The 18501-nt window shown below is 43.9% G+C and overlaps 1 protein-coding gene across 3 annotated transcripts in view; it reads right to left on the bottom strand.

Annotated features, from left to right (window-relative positions):
* Positions 1–18501, bottom strand: part of LOC115650588 (NACHT, LRR and PYD domains-containing protein 3-like) — a 156291-nt gene that overhangs the window by 99533 nt on the left and 38257 nt on the right. For all 3 annotated transcript variants that reach the window (XM_030560767.1, XM_030560766.1, XM_030560768.1), the window contains exons 5-6: positions 16329–16499; positions 2812–2982 (exon numbers count right to left, since the gene is read on the bottom strand). In XM_030560767.1, the coding sequence (XP_030416627.1) occupies positions 2812–2982; positions 16329–16499 (342 nt within the window). The remainder of the gene's footprint in view (positions 1–2811; positions 2983–16328; positions 16500–18501) is intronic.

Below are 18501 nucleotides of genomic sequence, written 5' to 3'. Positions count from 1 at the left end.
CACCGACCCTGCATTTCCTCACGCTGCTTCCTGGAGCAACCACATAATGTCTACAGCTTATAGTATCTGTGTGCACTACATCACACTTTTTTTTGGTTTGCCACATTGCCTGCTTTAAATGGTTGTGTCCTGCACAAGGATCTGCACATGTGTTGTGAACAGTGACACTCTCACACTTGTAGATGCCATGAAAGAGGGTCAGCAGCTCTTACTGCCACTCCCCCAACAACCATATAGTTTCTGGGCCTGGAGGCCCAGAGTAGATCATGAAGAGTATCGACAGCTTTGGGGGTTGGTGCTCAGGGTGGTGAGGAGCTTGATTTGTTTTCCTCTAATTCATTTCTTCAATCATGTTTGTTAGTTTTTTCGACAGAGTTTGCTTGTGTGTTTAAATTTTGTTATTTTTTTCAGCTGTTTTGCTTGTTTAGTAGTTAAACTGAGTTTCACTCTATCCTGTGTTTTCCTTTAGGAGCTAGAGAGGAGAGTGCTCTGGGCCCAAAGGAAGAATATCTTTGGGGGTTCTCCACGCAACCCAGTGAATGCCCACCTGTAGTTCTACCCCATCTGCTATAGTGGAGTCCCTTGGGGCTGGAAGCATTCAGTGTGTGATGGAGAACCATTGAAAAGAGGATTTAGTTGGGTCGGGGGATTGCAGAGTGTTAATTCATTACTGTGCTCTGTGTTCTCTTTAGCAAATCTCAGGAGCGTGGAAATTGCTGCTGATGCTGTCAACAGGCAGTCATTATACATTGTGGGGTGTCTGTGTTCATGCACATAAATCAGGGACTAGTCAGCACTGCCTTGGTGTAGCATTTTATGTTTTTGCACAAGAATTCCCAATGCACCAAACAATTTTTTTTAAGTTGATACATGTTTGAAGTTCTAACGCTATAATATTATATTTCTCATTCATTGTGTATTTGTAAATCTGAGTGGTGGGTATTTGAGGCCAGGCCAAGCAGAGACCACTGAGTCTCCCCTCAGTTGTTGGGCTGGCATACGAGTGGCACTACTTCCTGATAAATGGAAAAAATTCTATTTGGAGTATTTTGCTTAGCACTTCATTCACTTTTTAATCAAAATTATGAGTTTTTGCAACTAACTCCAGTGAGCGGCTTGGCAGATGACTGTACTCGCTTCACAGAGTTTAAGGCCACAAGAAATCATTAGCTCATCTAGTCTGCCCTCCTGCACATCACAGGCCATTACATTTCCCCTAAATTCCCCTGCGTTGAGCCCAGTGATTCTGAATTATCAAAATGCTCTTGGAAGGACAGGCAGAGGCAGTGTGGAACTTCACTGGGAGTGCAAAACTGCAGCTGCTTTGCCAATGCGTGTGCTAAAACAGTGCAGAGTGATGTGGTGGTGGAAAATATGTGATTGTATTTCCTCTCTGCAGGTTAAACACCAGAGGTGATGGAATCTCTTGTTCACTGTTGTACGCACGTTTGTGTGCAGCTGTGCAGTGTTACAGGTATGGTACGTAGTTGTGCTGTTGCTGCCAAGGCCAATGGCCTATAGCAGACAGTCTCAGTTGTGCTCCACAGGGACAATACCACTGGAGATGACCAGATTCTGACTCCAGGGCATTGGAGCAGAGTGTTCTCAACAGTTAGAACTCAGCTGTAGAAGGCCTTCTGAGAGGGGATCAGACTGAGCCCTGGCCTGGCCATAGTCAGAGCAAAATGCAAGATTACTTCTTCACTAAAGCCCTTGTCAGAAACAATAAGAGGGTTAGCATGAAATGGAGATTGTGTAATAAGAGAAAATAAAATTGGGTTGGTGTGACACAGAGCACCCTTGGCAAAGAGTCCCCTGTTCGCTGCAAACAGATCTCACCTCTGACCAGACAAAATTACTACAAAAAACACATCTTACAGGATATTTATTCATCAAGTGTAACATGTAATGCATCTACAGAAAGTGTGTTGTCTACCGTTGCCACAACCCAGAACATTCAATGGAAAACAATCAGAGACCATGGCAAATGATCAAAACCACTAGGAGGTGAAAAGGAACATCACAGCAGGCAGGGGATCAGCCTGGCTATGAATATAACAAATGATAGTTTTCAGTATAAGAGAGTGCAGGCAAAGGCACTCCGAATTTACTAAGGAAAGCTTTGAGGAGTTCAGGGAGCCATCCTGAATATTTGGATCCTGGTTCTTATGGAACCAGCTAGTTCTGCAACTGACTGAACTTTGTGGGGAAAACCTAGTTCATTATATAGGACAGGTAAATATTGACAAGTGTAGATCAAGGTTCATGCTTTAGGATTTTGTTTTGTGTTACAACCAGTTTTTAAATCACCTTCTCTCTTTCCTGGATAAATCTTTGTTCTTTCTTAAATAAACCTACATTAGTTTTTATGATAAGTGTTCACAAGTGCTGTGTGGTGTACAGGAGCAGTGGCTAAGGTAACACTGATAAACTGGAGTACACAGCATCATTGGGTGCACAGATACTGGTCATTCTGTGAGTAGCCAGAATCAGGGGCTGGATATCATAGGAGACTGAATTAGGGATTCAGTGATTAAGGTGCCCCTCATGTCAGCCTGGAAGGCAAAGCTGGGGCTAGCATAGCCCAGAGGAGAGTGCTTGAGTGAGTGAAAGGCTTCCTATGCCCGGGAGCTGACACTCAGGTACTACTAGTAAGATCCTCCATTGGCTGTAGGCTGGGAGGTAACGAGGTGACTCTCAGCCCCTGACAAACATCAGAGTGAAACAGAGAGAAAAAAAAATGTTCTCCTCCTCTCCACCGTCTCTCACTGTGTCAAGCACTTTACACAGAGGAGGCCAAATGTTACTTACAAGAGTCTCTCCAGTTTGCAGTTTGGGTGCTTCAGTCCCTCACACAGCAGCTTCACACCGGCATCTCCCAGTTTATTACCACTGAGGTTGAGCTCTGTCAGGCTCTGGCTGGTTCTGAGAACAGCGGCAAGATCCCCACAGGCAGCGTCTGTGAGACGACATTTCCACAAGCTGCAGGAGACAGAAATACAGAGAAGGAGGATCACAGTGTGAAGGGGGCTCATCACGGCTGTTCTAACAGGTGGACCTGCCCACCAGCCCCTCTCCCTGGCCAATCCACATGCTCCACCAACTCTCCCAAACCCCACCTTATTGCAATAAGGAACCAGTGTGGAGTGGGACTTCCTGCTCTAAGCCCCACGCCTTGCACTTGACTCTTGACCAATCAGCACCGTGAATGGCCCAAAAACCCCAATCCTTAAACCTCTGCCATTGACCAATGAGGATTAAAGTTTAGAGTAAGACTTCCTCACACAGCACCGTCCCTCACCCTTTCCACTGACCAACCAGAATTCAAGGGGCAGCCATCTGGGCACCCTAAGTCCCACCTACCCAGATCTCAGCCAATCAGGTTGGACTTGCCACTGATCAGCCCCACAGTGGTGTGATGGAATCAGAGCAGGCCTATTGCTACAGGGAGGCTGTAGGGGAGCCCCCTCCCCAGGCAGCTGAGCCAGGCTCAGAGCAGGAGGAGCTGGGAGATCCTGCCCCTCCACACCCCAGACACAAGCTCTGCTGCTGCCTTACAGGACGCAGACGTCTCCTATCTCTGCCCCGGGCTCTGAGCCTCAAGCCTGGGGAGGGGAGGCAGCTGTGAGGCCCAGCACTGGCAGCATCATACCCACCTTCCACTGAGATCAGGAACCAAATGCTGGGGGGATTGGAAGATAAAGAGGGAACAGCCCCACAACCAGGGGGATCCCCAAAGTTTGGGGAAGAAGAGCTCCTGAGAGGAGGGTGACCATGTGACTCTGTTGGCAGGGCCTGCTCCAGAAACACTGGTGAAATGTGAAACTATGGCAGCAGCTTGGCTGTGACCACTATCCACCCCCACCACCTTCCCACAAGCTGCACTGCCAGAATGGGAAGAGGTGCTCTGTGGGATACCTGCCCATAATGCACCATTCCCAATATCACTGCAAGTGCCGCAAATGTGGCCACATCACTGTGCTTGCAGCTGACAGTGTGAATGCTCAGCAGCGCTTTCCCTGCTGCGGTCTCCGAGGGCTGGTTTAACTCACAGTGCTCTACATCTGCAAATGTAGCCATGCCCTAAATATTAACCAGAAGTGAATTATTGGAAGTCGTTCAGAACAAGCAGATGAACGGTAACTATCTCAACACTGTAAAGCAAATTGTCTTAAGTTGGTTTAATTGGAGTGGGCAAAACTCTGTGGTAGCTGTATTTTGTATTAAAAAATAGAGAAAATAAAGGATATGAAGGGGGCGTGTGTAAGTGGGAGATCAGGGCTGGAGGAGACTGGAGAAAAGAGCGAGGGAATCAGAGGGGCCCTCTGGGGTTCTGTGTAAATCCTCCACCTTTATCTCAAAAGATCTGATGGTAGTTTATCTCTGGGGTGGAGGGCTGAGGTCCCATATATGGAGAATATACTTCCCTTAGATTGTTTCCCTTTTAGTCCAAGTGTTATTTGGAGAGCACAGGGTCTTAGGAAACCGCTGCCATTTGGGGACAGATTTATATGATATCTTGGTATTTTATTTTTGGAATTAAATGAAAGAGAATGCAGGAGCACGGAGGGGAAATAATAAATGGGATAGGTGTGGAAGTCTACAAACGGAAATCATGCCATATCAAGGCACACCATTTTATACAAGTTAATTAGAAATGGGAGAGTCATTTTCCACAACAGAATTCAATGCATCAGACAGCCTTTCTGGGGACTAATCCTCAATTATAAATTTCAGGAAAAGACTAGCTGGATTTCAATCTTTAGTGAAAAGAAAGAGTAAAAACTAAACAAAAACAACCCCCATCACCCAAAATTGTGCCAAGATTACCTGTGTCCACATCTTATCAACTACTGTAATAATCTTTCTCCAAAATATGCCTTGTGAGGTATCATTTAAGAACTCATGATTTCCTGGTCATTATTGTCCTGGTAAAATGTGTGTGGCAACACTGCGTGTGAAGTTATAAGATTCCACTGTACGGTGTTACTAACACATATTCCAAACTGAGGTTGGCAAACAGGTCAGCCTCAAACACAGGAATGTGTGCTCTGTAGAATTTGTATTCAGGAAACAGTCATCAAGCAGAAAGGGGAGATAAAGGACGGTCAAACGGGAGAGGGAAAAGCAGCAGGACACATCCTTCCCCATAGACTTTTTGTCTCCCAAATCCCAACTGGAAATGCTTCTCAAAGGGCAGACAGGACTATTAAAAGGAGAGGCAGACACCACAACAATACACCTCTCTCACTGCCCACTGAATTCATGGCACCTGGAAGACAAAGGAAGTAGCACTGGACTGGTGGAGGGGTTCTGACCTAACAATTTGGTCAGTGATCTGCTGAAGCATGTGGTGGGAATCTTTGCTTTCAATCTAATGTAGCTTGTTAAATTGGTATTAGTAAATATTTTATCTTTATTTTTCTTGTAACCATTTTTGACCTTTATGCCTCATTCCTTGTATTCACTTAAAATCTTTTTGTAGTTAATAAACTTGTTTTATTGTTTTATCTAATCCAGTGTGTTTAAATCGTAGTATTTGAAATAGTAAACTGGCATATTATTTCTATGAAATAAATGACAGACTTTATATAATTTGTACTCTACAGAACAGGGTATGACTGTACAGAACACACATTTTGGGGGAAATCTGGGACTGGGGTGTGTTGGGGTCACTCTGAAATATAACCAAGACTGATGAGAAGAAGAGGGTAACCCAAGTGCGGCTGGCAGGCTGCAGTTACACACAGACTCAAGGTGTAGGCTGCATGCTGGCAGGCGGATTGCTAATGGTCCAGGTGGGAGCTACTTCAGCAAGGCATTGTAAGGCTGCTCATAAGTCTGGCTTATACAATGATATGTCACACGCACACATAGGTTTTAAAATCTTCAGATAAATAAATTATTATTATTATTATTATTATTATCAGTAGTTCTACCCTTTAAAACAACATTTTGAATGTCAAAGGAATGGGCAGAAATCAAAGAAAAACAAAAACCAAAAAAGTTCCTACTTCCAGAACATTCTATTACAGGAGCCTGATTCTCAGGGTGAGAGGCTTTAATGGGCATTAGAGGTAATTTATTTCTGCAGATTCTTTTTCTTTAGCCAAAGAAACAAAAAGAGGAGGGACCATAATATTCGCTAAACATATGCCCTTTCAGATTGAAAATCAATTGATGCAATGGGAGGAACAATTTATTTTCTCAAGGGCACAACAACTGGGTTGGGAATAACAGTGGGCTCAGTGGAGATTTAAATGTTGACAGCCTGATTATTTATCTGCCAGACAAAAAGGAAAGAAACATTTTAATACATTTTTTAAAAAGGTCTGGGCTCAGAAATTCCCAAGCCTGCCTTTCCAGCAACTGCAGTGCTCAAGGAGCTCTGTCTCTCGGGGCTCCTTCTCAAGGTCAAGCTCTCCACTGCTTCTCTCATCTTCTGATCACTTTCTCATGGCTTACATCCCCTACTGGCTATAGCACACACAGACACAGCTGCCACCAAACACATCTCCTACCCCTGCATTTGCAACCAGACTTCAGAAAAACTTCTCAGACTGGATGGCGAAACTTCTCATCTGCCTTTCCATGTGGCCTATTGTTTCAACATCTGGTTCCTATTGTTTCTGCTATTACTGTATAAAAGGACATTTAATTGGTCCCCCTGTTTAGCCTCAATGAAGTCTGGTGTCAGACCCACCAGTTTTAACCTGTCCTGTGGCTGCTGGCAGCCATTAACACCTTCCAGCATAACAACATACTGCAGGTGTTTTAACAGTGTTTCGAGTTAATTGAGAGGCATTTATAACTTTAAATCTTAAGTTGTCTTTTTGTAGGGAAGTTATTACACTTCCCCTTGTATGGAAGGTTTGGTAGAAGGTGAAAAGTGAGTAGATGAAAGAAAATAATATTTGATGGACCAGCAGTGCACAGCAATCCTAAACTGCTCTTCCATAGCCACAGAATGATTCTCTCTGTACAGAAGCCTCTGATGGCAACTCTACCCAATAGTGATTCCTTCACCATGCCCCCACTCCCACATACCAGCATAGAGACAGTGGCCAGGGGGATGGGATGTAGCTGGAGCATCCCTAAACTCTGGCATTCTCCAGCTTCTGAAGGAGCCCCTTTGGGACAGAGGCAGCTAGTGAATAATAGAGCACTAAATGCGCCTCTCTGCCTAAAGGCCAGGAATCCAAAGTTCAATCCACATCTGTATTTTACAGATATGAAACATGATTGACCATGTCTAGTCAACACCAAATCTACTCTGTATTCTAAATAAACCAAACCCTGCACCATAGCTAAGCAGCTTTATGTTAACTTTACAGATCTTGTTTTTTCACAGTAGAGTTCCTTCAAATGCCATCACCTGCAGTTAAAGTCTTAGAATGCATATAAAAGCCATTTTTTTTAAAGTGTGAAGTTACATTACAGCCCTGATGCCATCTACCTCTGCAAGTGGGTAAGGAATTTATCTAAGTTGTGTCTCTATTTGAAAATTTTTTACTAGTTGGACAGCTTATACAGTGAACAAAAATCAAAACAAAAAATCCTCACATGCAGGTCATCGAGGAATCCATTTTGAAGCACTTGGAGGAAAGGAGGGTGATCAGGAACAGTCAACATGGATTCACTAAATTGGTCTCATGGGAAATTTGTCAAATAGCCCTACATTGACACTTACAGCTGTGGGTTATGCTTGGCATTTTTAATGTCATAATGTGTGGTATTGGGCCAATGTCCTTTGTGTAGAATCCCACCACGTGCAGCAATTTCATCTCTATTATTATTAAGTAAATTGTAATGGGCTTCTTCTCCCCTAGTGCCTGGGCTGCAGGGGGTTGTGGCAAGAGACAGAGCCTGAGGGAATGGGAAACTGAAACAAAGTGTGCTCATGGTTGGCGGTACTGCCTATTACCCGCCCCAGGGGAATCAGGCACTGCTGTTTTGGGACTTTCATGATATTATAGTTTTTTTAGATTTTAGATAACATGGTCTCACCTCATTCTTTCCAATCCCCCTGATGTTACAATATATGTTGTACCAATATAGTTCTACAGTGGGGACACCAGGGATTTTTCCTTTGGCCGGCTGTCTACAATCACCTTGTCATGCTGCTGGAATGTTGGTCATTTTTTGTTTCTTGTTTGACCTTCTCAAAGGTTGTTTTGGAAATGTGTCATATTGGAACCAAAGTCATCTTTGCATCTCCCTGATTTCATTATTTATAGATGTTCTTGAAAGCACGGATGGTTTAAGAAGCTCCTTTCTGGGCCTTCCGTTCATGTGTATAAGTACTTCTGAAAAGTCATAATTATTTTCTGACATATAGGCAGTGTTGCCAATTACAGACATTCACAAGTCATGAGTCAGGCCCCCAAAATCATGATTAAAATTAATGCTTTTCTTTTTCTTTTTCTTTTTCTTAGCTTTCTAGTTCCTGAGCGTGTAAGTTACACGTGGATCAGATTTTTAATCTTTTTTCCACAACCATGAGGGCCTAGAAACATAAATTATAAATAAATATTTAAACTGAAATTCTCAAATAGTCATGACTCCAGGAGCTGAGGCAGAATAAAAACCCCACCAAGTATTGTAAACCTCGCAATAAAATAGCAAGAATTAGCAATGCTATTCTTTGAATAGTGGATTCTATAATATGGCTGACAGCTCTTAAATTTCATGAGCATGTTATGGTCAGAAATCAGTAGAGCTAGAACACACCACCAGACACAACCAACAGCATTTGTCTCTCAATGGGCAGAACCCTCACCCAGAACCAAACAGCTGCAATTTTAGGCTCTTTGTTAATCTCAAAGCACTTCAGTAGAAATGTCCCATGACAACATTTTTAAAAATTCCCTAAAGCTTTTCTCTTGTCTGTCATCCCAGGGCCACCCTCTAGTGCCCTCAAGTAGCATTCTCAGTAGAACACTCAATGGCGACAAGTTAAGGATGAATTTGCTGAGACATGTTAACACGCTGTTCCAGGTGGCACTGTCTCTTCAGAGGAGCTGCCAGGCCCTGCTCTGTGGTCTTGGTTTCTTCCCTGAATGAGGGCTTCTGGAGGCTGTCCAAAGCGTAGCCCAAGAGACACTCTGGTTATTAAAAACTCCGTCTTAAAAACCTTAACCATTGAACAGAGAGATGATATTGTTAGGGTATGTAAGGTTTACGTAAAGACCTGGGTAACCATTACCATGGTAATTGGGGAGTATGGCACCAGTGAGCACTATCCCTTGCTTGATAGATGAAGTTTGCTACCCGTCCCGCCCCCCTTTTTTGCTGGTTAAGTGTTGCAGCTGCATAAGAAATCACTGTCTAAAGAATACCCTTTGTGAGCAGTAATATTCTCTTTCCTCTCCTTTCTTTTTTCCCAGCTACATAAACACATTCAGGGCCATATGGTCTTGGGTCTCGCCCTGTAAGCTGCTGCTTAAGGGGATTTGGAACTATAAGTATTGTAACAGCACCTGCACAATATGCGTAATACTGTAAACAGTAAACAGGGGCGGGTATAATTATATTCAGTACATAGTTATTAAAATTCATGATATAAGTGTTCATATTATTAAATAAGAGTTTGGGGAGTATTATAGCAAATATATATATATATTTGCATATTAACTTAGATAAAAGCATGCAATGTAGCTAACCACGCTGCTTACTCAACAACTGGGTTGAGTTTGGAAATATGCTTATAAATGTATATATGACATAATTGGAATATGTTTTATGCTACATATGCCATGTAACATATCTCTGTAAAGGTTACACTGTCATACTGAAAAACACAAGGATAATCACAGCTCTCTGCACGAAACAGTCCAGTTGTGTAGTTAAAGCCCTGGATCAGAACTCGGGAGATCTGTGTTCAGTTACTGGCTCTAACATACACTACCTGAGTGACCTCGGGCAAGTCAGAACATCTTTTTGGGTCTCTATTTTTCATCTTAAAAATGTGAATTGTAATATTTCCTTCCTCTTCCCTTTGTCTGTCCTGGAATTGGATGGTCACACAGCCTAAAGGGCTGTCTCCTCTTTCAGGGATCTCAGCCCAACACCAAACTCCCACGGAGAAACCTGCCATCAGAATAGACTGTAATCAGAGCACAAAGCAGACAGCAAACTCTCTGGCTGCTTGCACAGCCCCCTCCTTCCCAGGACTGCATCTCCACCAAATCTTGCAAATACCAGTACAACAAGCAAAACATGTGTCGCCCCAAGACTAAAATCTTGCTTACGTGCTAAAAAAGAACTTGGAAGACTATAACATAACAGCCTGGTGACACCCGCCATTACAACATGTCCAGTGCCTAACACATTGAGGCCCTGATCGTGGCTGGGACACTTAAACAATACCATAATACACTCATAATTAAATAACAAAAATCTTGTTTAATTCAGAGTTAAGGTTGCTCGGTGACAGCTTATGCCCTTCTCACACTTCAGAAAACCAGGAAATACAGAGCGAAGGTAAACACCTATACAATCTTAACTCTGCCCCATGGAGCTGGCAATAGCCGCTGGGAATTAAGTGCATGCCCTCTAGATTCATTCACTGTGCTAGGTGTAACTGTATTGAATGATGGAGGAATAAATTGTAACATCTTGGAAGAGCTGTGATTGTGATATGAGGAGATCTAGGAATTAGCTTGAGGAGTGTCATCATAGAGCTGTGACTGTGATATGAGGAGATCTGGGTCTAAGTTCCCTCTGTGTGTATTCTCAGAAGAGGGAGGAGCATGTGAACCATGAGGTTCCAATCTGCATCATTCCAGTATAGAATTGTGTAGGTTGTGTCAGTAGCAGGATACTGGGGTACTATGGCTATTGTCAGTAGTGAGGTGGAATATGGAAACAGTCTGTGGATTTAACGATGGGTAGGGGAACGTAAAGGTTTAGATGTTAACCTGTGTGCAGGTCTGAAGGGATTATAAAAAGATATGAAGTGGCTGTTACATTTTACAGATGTGGTATTTTCTCAGGGGAGTAGGCTCAGTGTTTGAGTGTAGGACAAGGGCAGGTGGCACCTGTCAATCACAATGAAAAGGCAGAGTGCAAGTTTGTGTGTTATGGGCATTCTGAGACATCACTCAGAGAGGGCGGAGTTAAGGTTGTGTGGGCATTTACCTTAAGTTTTTGCCCAGACATTTATAGTTCATTCTCAAATTTCTACCCTGGGAGGGGTTTCACACCTCAAAGATGAAGGCTCAGAGGGGTGGTAAGTGCCCATTAATCTCAATGAGATGTTCTCAGCTGAAAGAGAATAGCCATGGAGATGAAGACAGACTGAAAAAATAGCTCGGAGACACATGAACTGGTCCATTCATTTCTGTGGGTGTTTCCTTCTCCCTCAGTGCTGGAGAGTTTCTGATGTGTGTCAAACATACCTGTCTCAAGCGTGTGTTCTTGGTGCATGCTCTGAGCATACCTGTTCTAAGCTAGAGGGCAGGGCTTCCCGAGATCCTGGTTCATATGCAGGGTAGGGAAACGGGCTCAGACATGCCCAACAGGCAAACCCCCTGGCACCAGGCTCACTCGAGAGGGGGAAGGGATGAGGGTCAGACTCCCATGGATGGGCAGCTGCTCCCAGAGCCAAGCACACACAGGGAAGCAAGGGGCAGGGAGCTGGTCTGAACATTAACTACAGCAGAGCTGTTGCTTTAATGTAATGAAAAATACAACTACCCTAAACAAAATGTGGAATTTATTTGGCTAGCACCTGAGGTCCAGTGTCTGCACGGGAAAGAATAAATTGGTGATAATTCACTTGGTGACAAGAGAAGCTCATTGGAGACACTTTTGTTTGAAACATTGGAACCCAAACAAGACACCTCCCCTCCACGCATACGACAGTGGCTGATGAGCATCATTTGGACCATCGAACTACTGGTCCACAAACCATGATTAAAGGAGAAGCATATGGAGATTCTGCTGACCAAATCAATGGTGTATCTGGTGGTGAACAGTAACATGCAGTGAACCCCATAAAGTGGGTCTAAAATTGTGGAAAAGTTTCTGTAAAAGGGCCAAATATGGTAGCTCAATGCCCAGAGTGTTTGGCTTCCAGTCAGGGTTGGTGAAAAAAGCCAAAAAATCCATTTGCACAAATTTAAATCTTTTGTTTTTAATCTTGACTTCAAAGCAGTAATGTCAACACGCTAACCCTGCAGAAATAAGCCTACTGTCATGTTCTGCTTTTGCCTTAAAGTTGAAATTACAAGTAATTAGGGGGTAGAAAAAAAAAGTTTATAAAAAAAAATCTTTAAGTCAGCTTTCATTGAAATCAGAGTAGTATATACATTATATAGGTTTATATTTAAAAAGAAAATGTATTTAAAACTAAATTTGAAATTAAGACATCCCACACTAAGGCCTAAATGTACTATAATCTACATACATAATTTACATTACATTACTAAACAAGATCCAAGCAATAAGTTTTTGCTGTTGATGTTCTAACAGAAAGTGAGACCACTGAATTGGTGAAAGTCACTGGCTAATGATCTGGAAGCCCAGGGAACACTGCTCTGGCTGGGACTTAGCTTCAAGCTCCGCCGCAGGGAGCCTGACAGCCCTGAGATGTACAATTTGAGCAGGGCTTCAGCTCCTGACTCCCTGCCACAGAGCTCGAAGCCTTGAAGCTCTGGCTTCTGAGTTCCAAGGCTTCTGGCTCAGTTGTTGCCTCCAGGGTTTCTGGCAGACTGATGGGGAGCTGGGAACTTAGAAGACCTGGGAGCCCTGGCTGAGCTGGGAGACACGACGCTTGGTCGCCCAGGCTTACTTTCTTTAACATATTGTTGAAACAAAATGTCTTGATTATTTAAAAAATTGTTCTCTCTTTTTTTTTCCATTCCAGGGGAAAACTTCAAAATTCCTACTTTTCATTCTGATATTTTTGTTCAGAATGTGCTGTAGAGGGGAAACACTGACTTTCAACCTGGTCTGTGACTTACTTTCATGGTCTGTCTCAGAGAGCGAGTTACTGTTACAAAACACTGGTACCCTAGCCCAGCAGAAAAGGACTAGATGAGCTAGAGAGACAAGATAATCACTGACTGACCAAAGCCCTCAACATTGGGTTCTAAGTACTTCCTCCCCTCTTTGGCCTTCACAGAGCTCTGTGGTTTCTCCCACCCGTGACAGATAAAGTGGGAGTGACGAAAAGCAAGTGTCAGTGTTGAGAAACACAAGAAGAAATAAACGTCTGTACAAAGAATTTTTGTATGCCCACTCTTTAGCCATGAAGAGTCCAAGAGATTCTCCTTCTCTGCCATAGCAACCACTAAGGCACACATTACTGTTAATAACTTTAGCAATCTACCTGTCTCCTCTCATCTCCAGAGCCAACACCTCTCACTGAAAGGAACGGGGTACCCACTTCATAGAGAAGCTCTTCCACATCCGGGATGGTCGCTGTGGCCATCAGGGATAAATGACAACCTCCTTCTCACAATTCTGACTATTCACAAAACAAGAATCACTAGAAAATATCTGATCCTTGACCAATGAGTCTGATTCTTGATCTTCTTGGCTGGTGAAAGACAGTAAGAGCATCCAGGATCACTACTAGCTAGTATTCGCAACATCTGGTTTTGAGGAGGGAAATTTATCTCCTAATTTTGAGCTCTCTGGCTATACTTAAGAATTCACTGATTGATGCAACTCAACTTAAAATCAACCTCCTGTGCTACTCAATGATCAGATAGAGCCAGGGAGTCTGACAGAGCTCTGCTTCACTCAGTGTAACTGAACAGCATTGCTTAAAGTGAGCCTCTGCAAAACATAACAGCCAGATCCAACTAGCTCATCACCTTCTATCACAGGGGTCGGTAACCTTTCGGAAGTGGTGTGCCGCATCTTCATTTATTCACTCTAATTTAAGGTTTTGCGTGCCAGTCATACATTTTAACATTTTTAGAAGATCTCTTTCTATAAGTCTATAATATATAACTAAAATATTGTTGTATGTAAAGTAAATAAAGTTTTTAAAATGTTTAAGAAGCTTCATTTAAAATTAAATTAAAATGCAGAGCCCCCCGGACCGGTGGCCAGGACCCAGGCAGCGTGAGTGCCACTGAAAATCACCTCGCATGCCACCTTCGGCACGTGTGCCATAGGTTGCTTATCCCTGTTCTATCATCTGGAGGCCTTGCTTGAGGCCTAGCCATGGCTAAAAGTATGAACCATAGTAAGGCTGTGGACCAAAGTATGCCATGTCAAAATAGTAACACTAGGTATCAGATAACCAAGCAAACCCATTCCTAGTCTGCGAGGATGGAACAGGAACCCAGAGACCCCTCTGAGATAAGGAGAGAATGACAGGATAATGGATGAGACAGTTTTGTTTGAGCTATCAGGTACAAGGATGATAACTAAGAACATCTGGAGTGTAATATGCAACTTGTTTGTATCAAGGTGTAAAAGAAGAAGTCATAAGAGGGGTAGCTTTGCCGAGAGGAGAACATTATGTTGATTGTCATGGGCATACATGTGTTAGTGTAACTGTAACCACTGAGTCAGGGCTCTGAAACTGCGCCTTGTCGACAATGAACCTGACTGAGCTTTTGCCAGAGAACCGAGCCTGTGGTCTTTCTTTATGATTAACACTGAGATCTGCTGAACCAGCAAGCTACAAGCTACGCTGATGCAGTTAACACTGGAGCTCCACAAATGACACAGGAGCAGCACAGACCCACAGCAGCACAGAACACCATCATCTGGTCTCCCTTTCTAGCAACCTGATTAGCTGGGGCACAGTTCTGTATAACTGACATCTTTAGGAATCTGGTTTGGAGTCTGGCATCTGTGATGCGCTGGTTAGTAGGTTCCTAGTTGATTAATGATTTATCTGCAGAATCTGTCATAATGAGAACCACTCCCTCTGAATGCTTGTTGTCACTATGCCTTGAGTAAATCATGTTTCTTCTCTCGCCTGAAGCACTTCTTATCCACTGATGCCCAGGATTTCAAGTCTATACTTGTCCATAACTCTCATGATCTGCAAGATCTTTGATGTGTGAAACATTATTCTCACATTCCAGTAACCAGCCCTGAAGCATTACCTTGCTGTCAACATCCAACTTTACAAGGCCTTGGCTTCCAGAGACTGGCTTTCATCAGGAGCCTTCCTGAAGCACAAAGGGGCAGCAATGTTCATTTTTACTGGAATGGTAGCCTGGTTCTTTTTCTATAACTGGTGAGCTGTTTTTTTGAGTCTATGTGTTTAGCCTTGCACTCAAAGGCACAAGATGCAGCAATGCAGAAGTGTATTAGTAACACAAATACCAGTATAGCATAGGTAGACAGCAAGTGCCAAGATGACCAAGACTTAACTAATGATATTGCATTATTGAGCAAGAGCCCCAAAAAGTTACACATCTTAACGGGATATTTATTCATCAAGTATAACATGTAATATATCTACAGAATGCTGCGTTGTCTACCCTTGCTACATCCCAGAACATTCTATGGAAAAGCATGAAAGAACATAGCAAATGATCAAAACCACTTGGCAATGCAAAGGAACATCACAAAAGGCAGAGGATTTCCCTGCTATGAATATAACAAATTAAGGTTTTCAGTATAACAGAGTGTAGGAAAAAGCATACTCTATTTAGTAAAGAAAGCCTTGAGGAGTTTGGGGGCTGTCCTGAATATTCGGATCCTGGTTCTTATAAAACCAGTTAGTTCTGCAATTGACTGAACTTTGTGGGAAAAACCTATCATTAGATAGGAAATGTAACTACTGACAAAGGTAAACCCAGATTCACACTTTAGGATCTTGTTTTGCTTTACAACCAGTTGTTCCCATCACCTTCTGTCTTTCTTGGATAAATCTTTATTCGTTTATAAATAAACCTACTTCTGCTTTTATTATAACTGTTCACAAGTGCTGTGTGGAGTACAGGAGCAGTGATTGATGGTAACTCTGATAAACTGGGGTACACTACATCTTTGGGTGTAAAGATTCTGGTACTTCTGTGAGTAACCAGAGTCAGGGGCTGGATATCACAGGAGAATGAATCAGCAATTTAGTGATTAGGGTGCCCCTCTTGTTAGCCTGGAAGGCAAAGCTGGGTCTGGCATAAGTCCAAAGGAGAGTGCTTGAGTGAGATAAAGGCTGGTGGTGTCAGGGAGCTGACAACCAGTTACTACTACTTACTGTAGGCAGAGGGTAATGAGGTGACAGTGTCTGAGAAACATCAGAGTGTAAAAGAGAGGAAAAAAATCTACTTCCCTCCATCATTTCTCACTGTGGCAAGCACTTTACACAGATGACACCTGTAAGTACACAGAGGAGGCCAAATGTTACTTACTCCAGTGTCTTCAGTTTGCAGTTCGGGTGTTTCAGTCCCTCACACAGCAGCCACACTCCAGCATCTCCCAGTATATTATCAGGCAGTTTCAGCTCTGTCAGGCTCTGGCTGGTTCTGAGAATAGCAGCGAGAGTCCCGCAGACAGTGTCTGTGAGACGACACCACTCCAATCTGCAGCAGAGAAAAACGAAGAGGAGGGGGATTACATTGTTAACAGGGCCTGTTACATCTGTTCTGATAGGCAGCCCCGCTCGCCAGTCAAGGTTCTGGGTCAGACTTCCTCACACAGCACCACCCCTCATGCTTTCCACTGACCACCCAGAATTTAAGGGGCAGCCATCTGGGCACCCTAAGTCCTACCTACCCAGCTCTCAGCCAATCAGATTGGACTTGGCACTGATCAGCCCCACATTGGTTAATCTAATCAGTGCAGGGTTCTCCCTGTACACCTGGGCCAGGCTCAGAGGAGAAGGAGCTGGGAGATCCTGCCCCTCCACCCCCCCCCCCTCCCCGCCAGCACTGGCTCTGCTGCTCCCCTGCAGGACACAGATGTCTCCTGTCTCTGCCCCCAGCTCTGAGCCTCAGGCCCGGGGAGGGGAGGCAGCTGCGAGGCCCAGCACTGGCAGCATCACACCCACCTTTCTATGAGACCAGGGAGCAAAGGCTGGGGAGATTGGAAGACAAAGAAAACAGCCCCACAACCAGGGGGATCCCTAAAGTTTGGAGAAGAAGAGCCCCTGAGAGGAGGGTGACCATGTGACCTCTTGGCAGGGCCTGTTCCTGAAACTCTGGTGCGGTTATTACAACAGAAATTTTATCCTGGATTCTGCATCCCCATGCGGAGTCTGGGCTCCTGGGGGAGCTGCCAGCCAGCGGAGTGTGGAACTATGGCGGCAGCCTGGCTATGAACATGTGCATCTCAGTGACCAGCCCCCAGCATGGCTGTCACATACTGTCACTCCATCATCTGCCCTACCTCCAGGGCTCAGGGGGAACCCTCTGTACCCCCAACAGCTGCCAAATCTTGCACACATTTAGAGACATCCCACCTATTGCAACTGTTACCTACATGGCCTCCTCCATCACTACAGTTGCCTTCAAAATATGGTCACTCCACCAAATGGGGAGGGAAGTCCTAATGTTTGAGAGGGAAAAAGAGCCCTGAATTTGTATGAGGGAGAGAAGCCCCCACTCTCTGGGGGACTCCCAGGTTTATTCATCATGATAGAGCAATGTGGGAAACTATGGAGATAAGCCCTAGCCTGGGGAGGTGGGGAGAGGGTGTTCTTGATAAAGCAACAGAGAGGAGCTCCACAAAATTTAAAAGTAATAATTGAGGGAAGGCAAATGAGAAGTTGAGGAGAAAAAGGCCCCAAACTGGGAAGTGGACGCATGAAGGGAAAGGATACAACTGGGCTAAAAAAAGAGAGGCACCTCTCAAATGAAGAGTGGTGTCCGGGGTAAGCTTTGGGAAGGAGGTAACTGTGCCAACAGTACAGGAGTTTATTCTTTGCTCTGGGTGCTGATTAGAGTCTATTCTGGAGGAAGAGTTTATCTCTGGGAATTTGGTGCTTGGCTCTGATTTCTGGAAGAGAAGCCTCTGCTATGTGACCCTGTCATTCCGAAACAGGTGAATAAATGTAAATATGGCAAGTTTAACTTAGAGTTTACCCAGACTCCCTGTCACCCATTTCTCCTCTGATCTGAAAGGTGCTGGATACCTGCCACCACTTGGGTGACGATAATGGTGGTGTCAGAACAGGACCCTGGTGCTAGAAGAAGGAGCAACACTACAGACAGACAGTCTCTGCTTTAAGGATCCTACAATCTAAAAAGACCAGAAAGGTAAAAAGTAGGGAAAGGAAATATTATTATTGTCATTTTTCAAATGGAGAATTGAGACCCATAAGAGATTGAATGACTTCCCCAAGGTGACACAGAGACTCTGAGTTTTGTTCCAGCAATTTAATTACACGACCATCCTTTCTCTTGCATAGAGCTGTGCTTAGTCCTTCGTGTTTCTCAGTATCAGAAGGACACCCATATTTTTTAACCAACATGACCTCTTTCCCCTCACCCCTATTTTTCTCATGGTTGAGACTCATAAGGAAGAGCTACTTACCAATCAGGTATTGAACATAAGGGCCTGAGCTACTGATGAGGCTTCTCACCA

Source organism: Gopherus evgoodei, chromosome 4 (genome assembly GCF_007399415.2).
Source record: "Gopherus evgoodei ecotype Sinaloan lineage chromosome 4, rGopEvg1_v1.p, whole genome shotgun sequence".
NCBI classification, from domain to species: Eukaryota; Metazoa; Chordata; order Testudines; family Testudinidae; genus Gopherus; species Gopherus evgoodei.
This window is presented reverse-complemented; position numbering and strand designations above follow the sequence as displayed.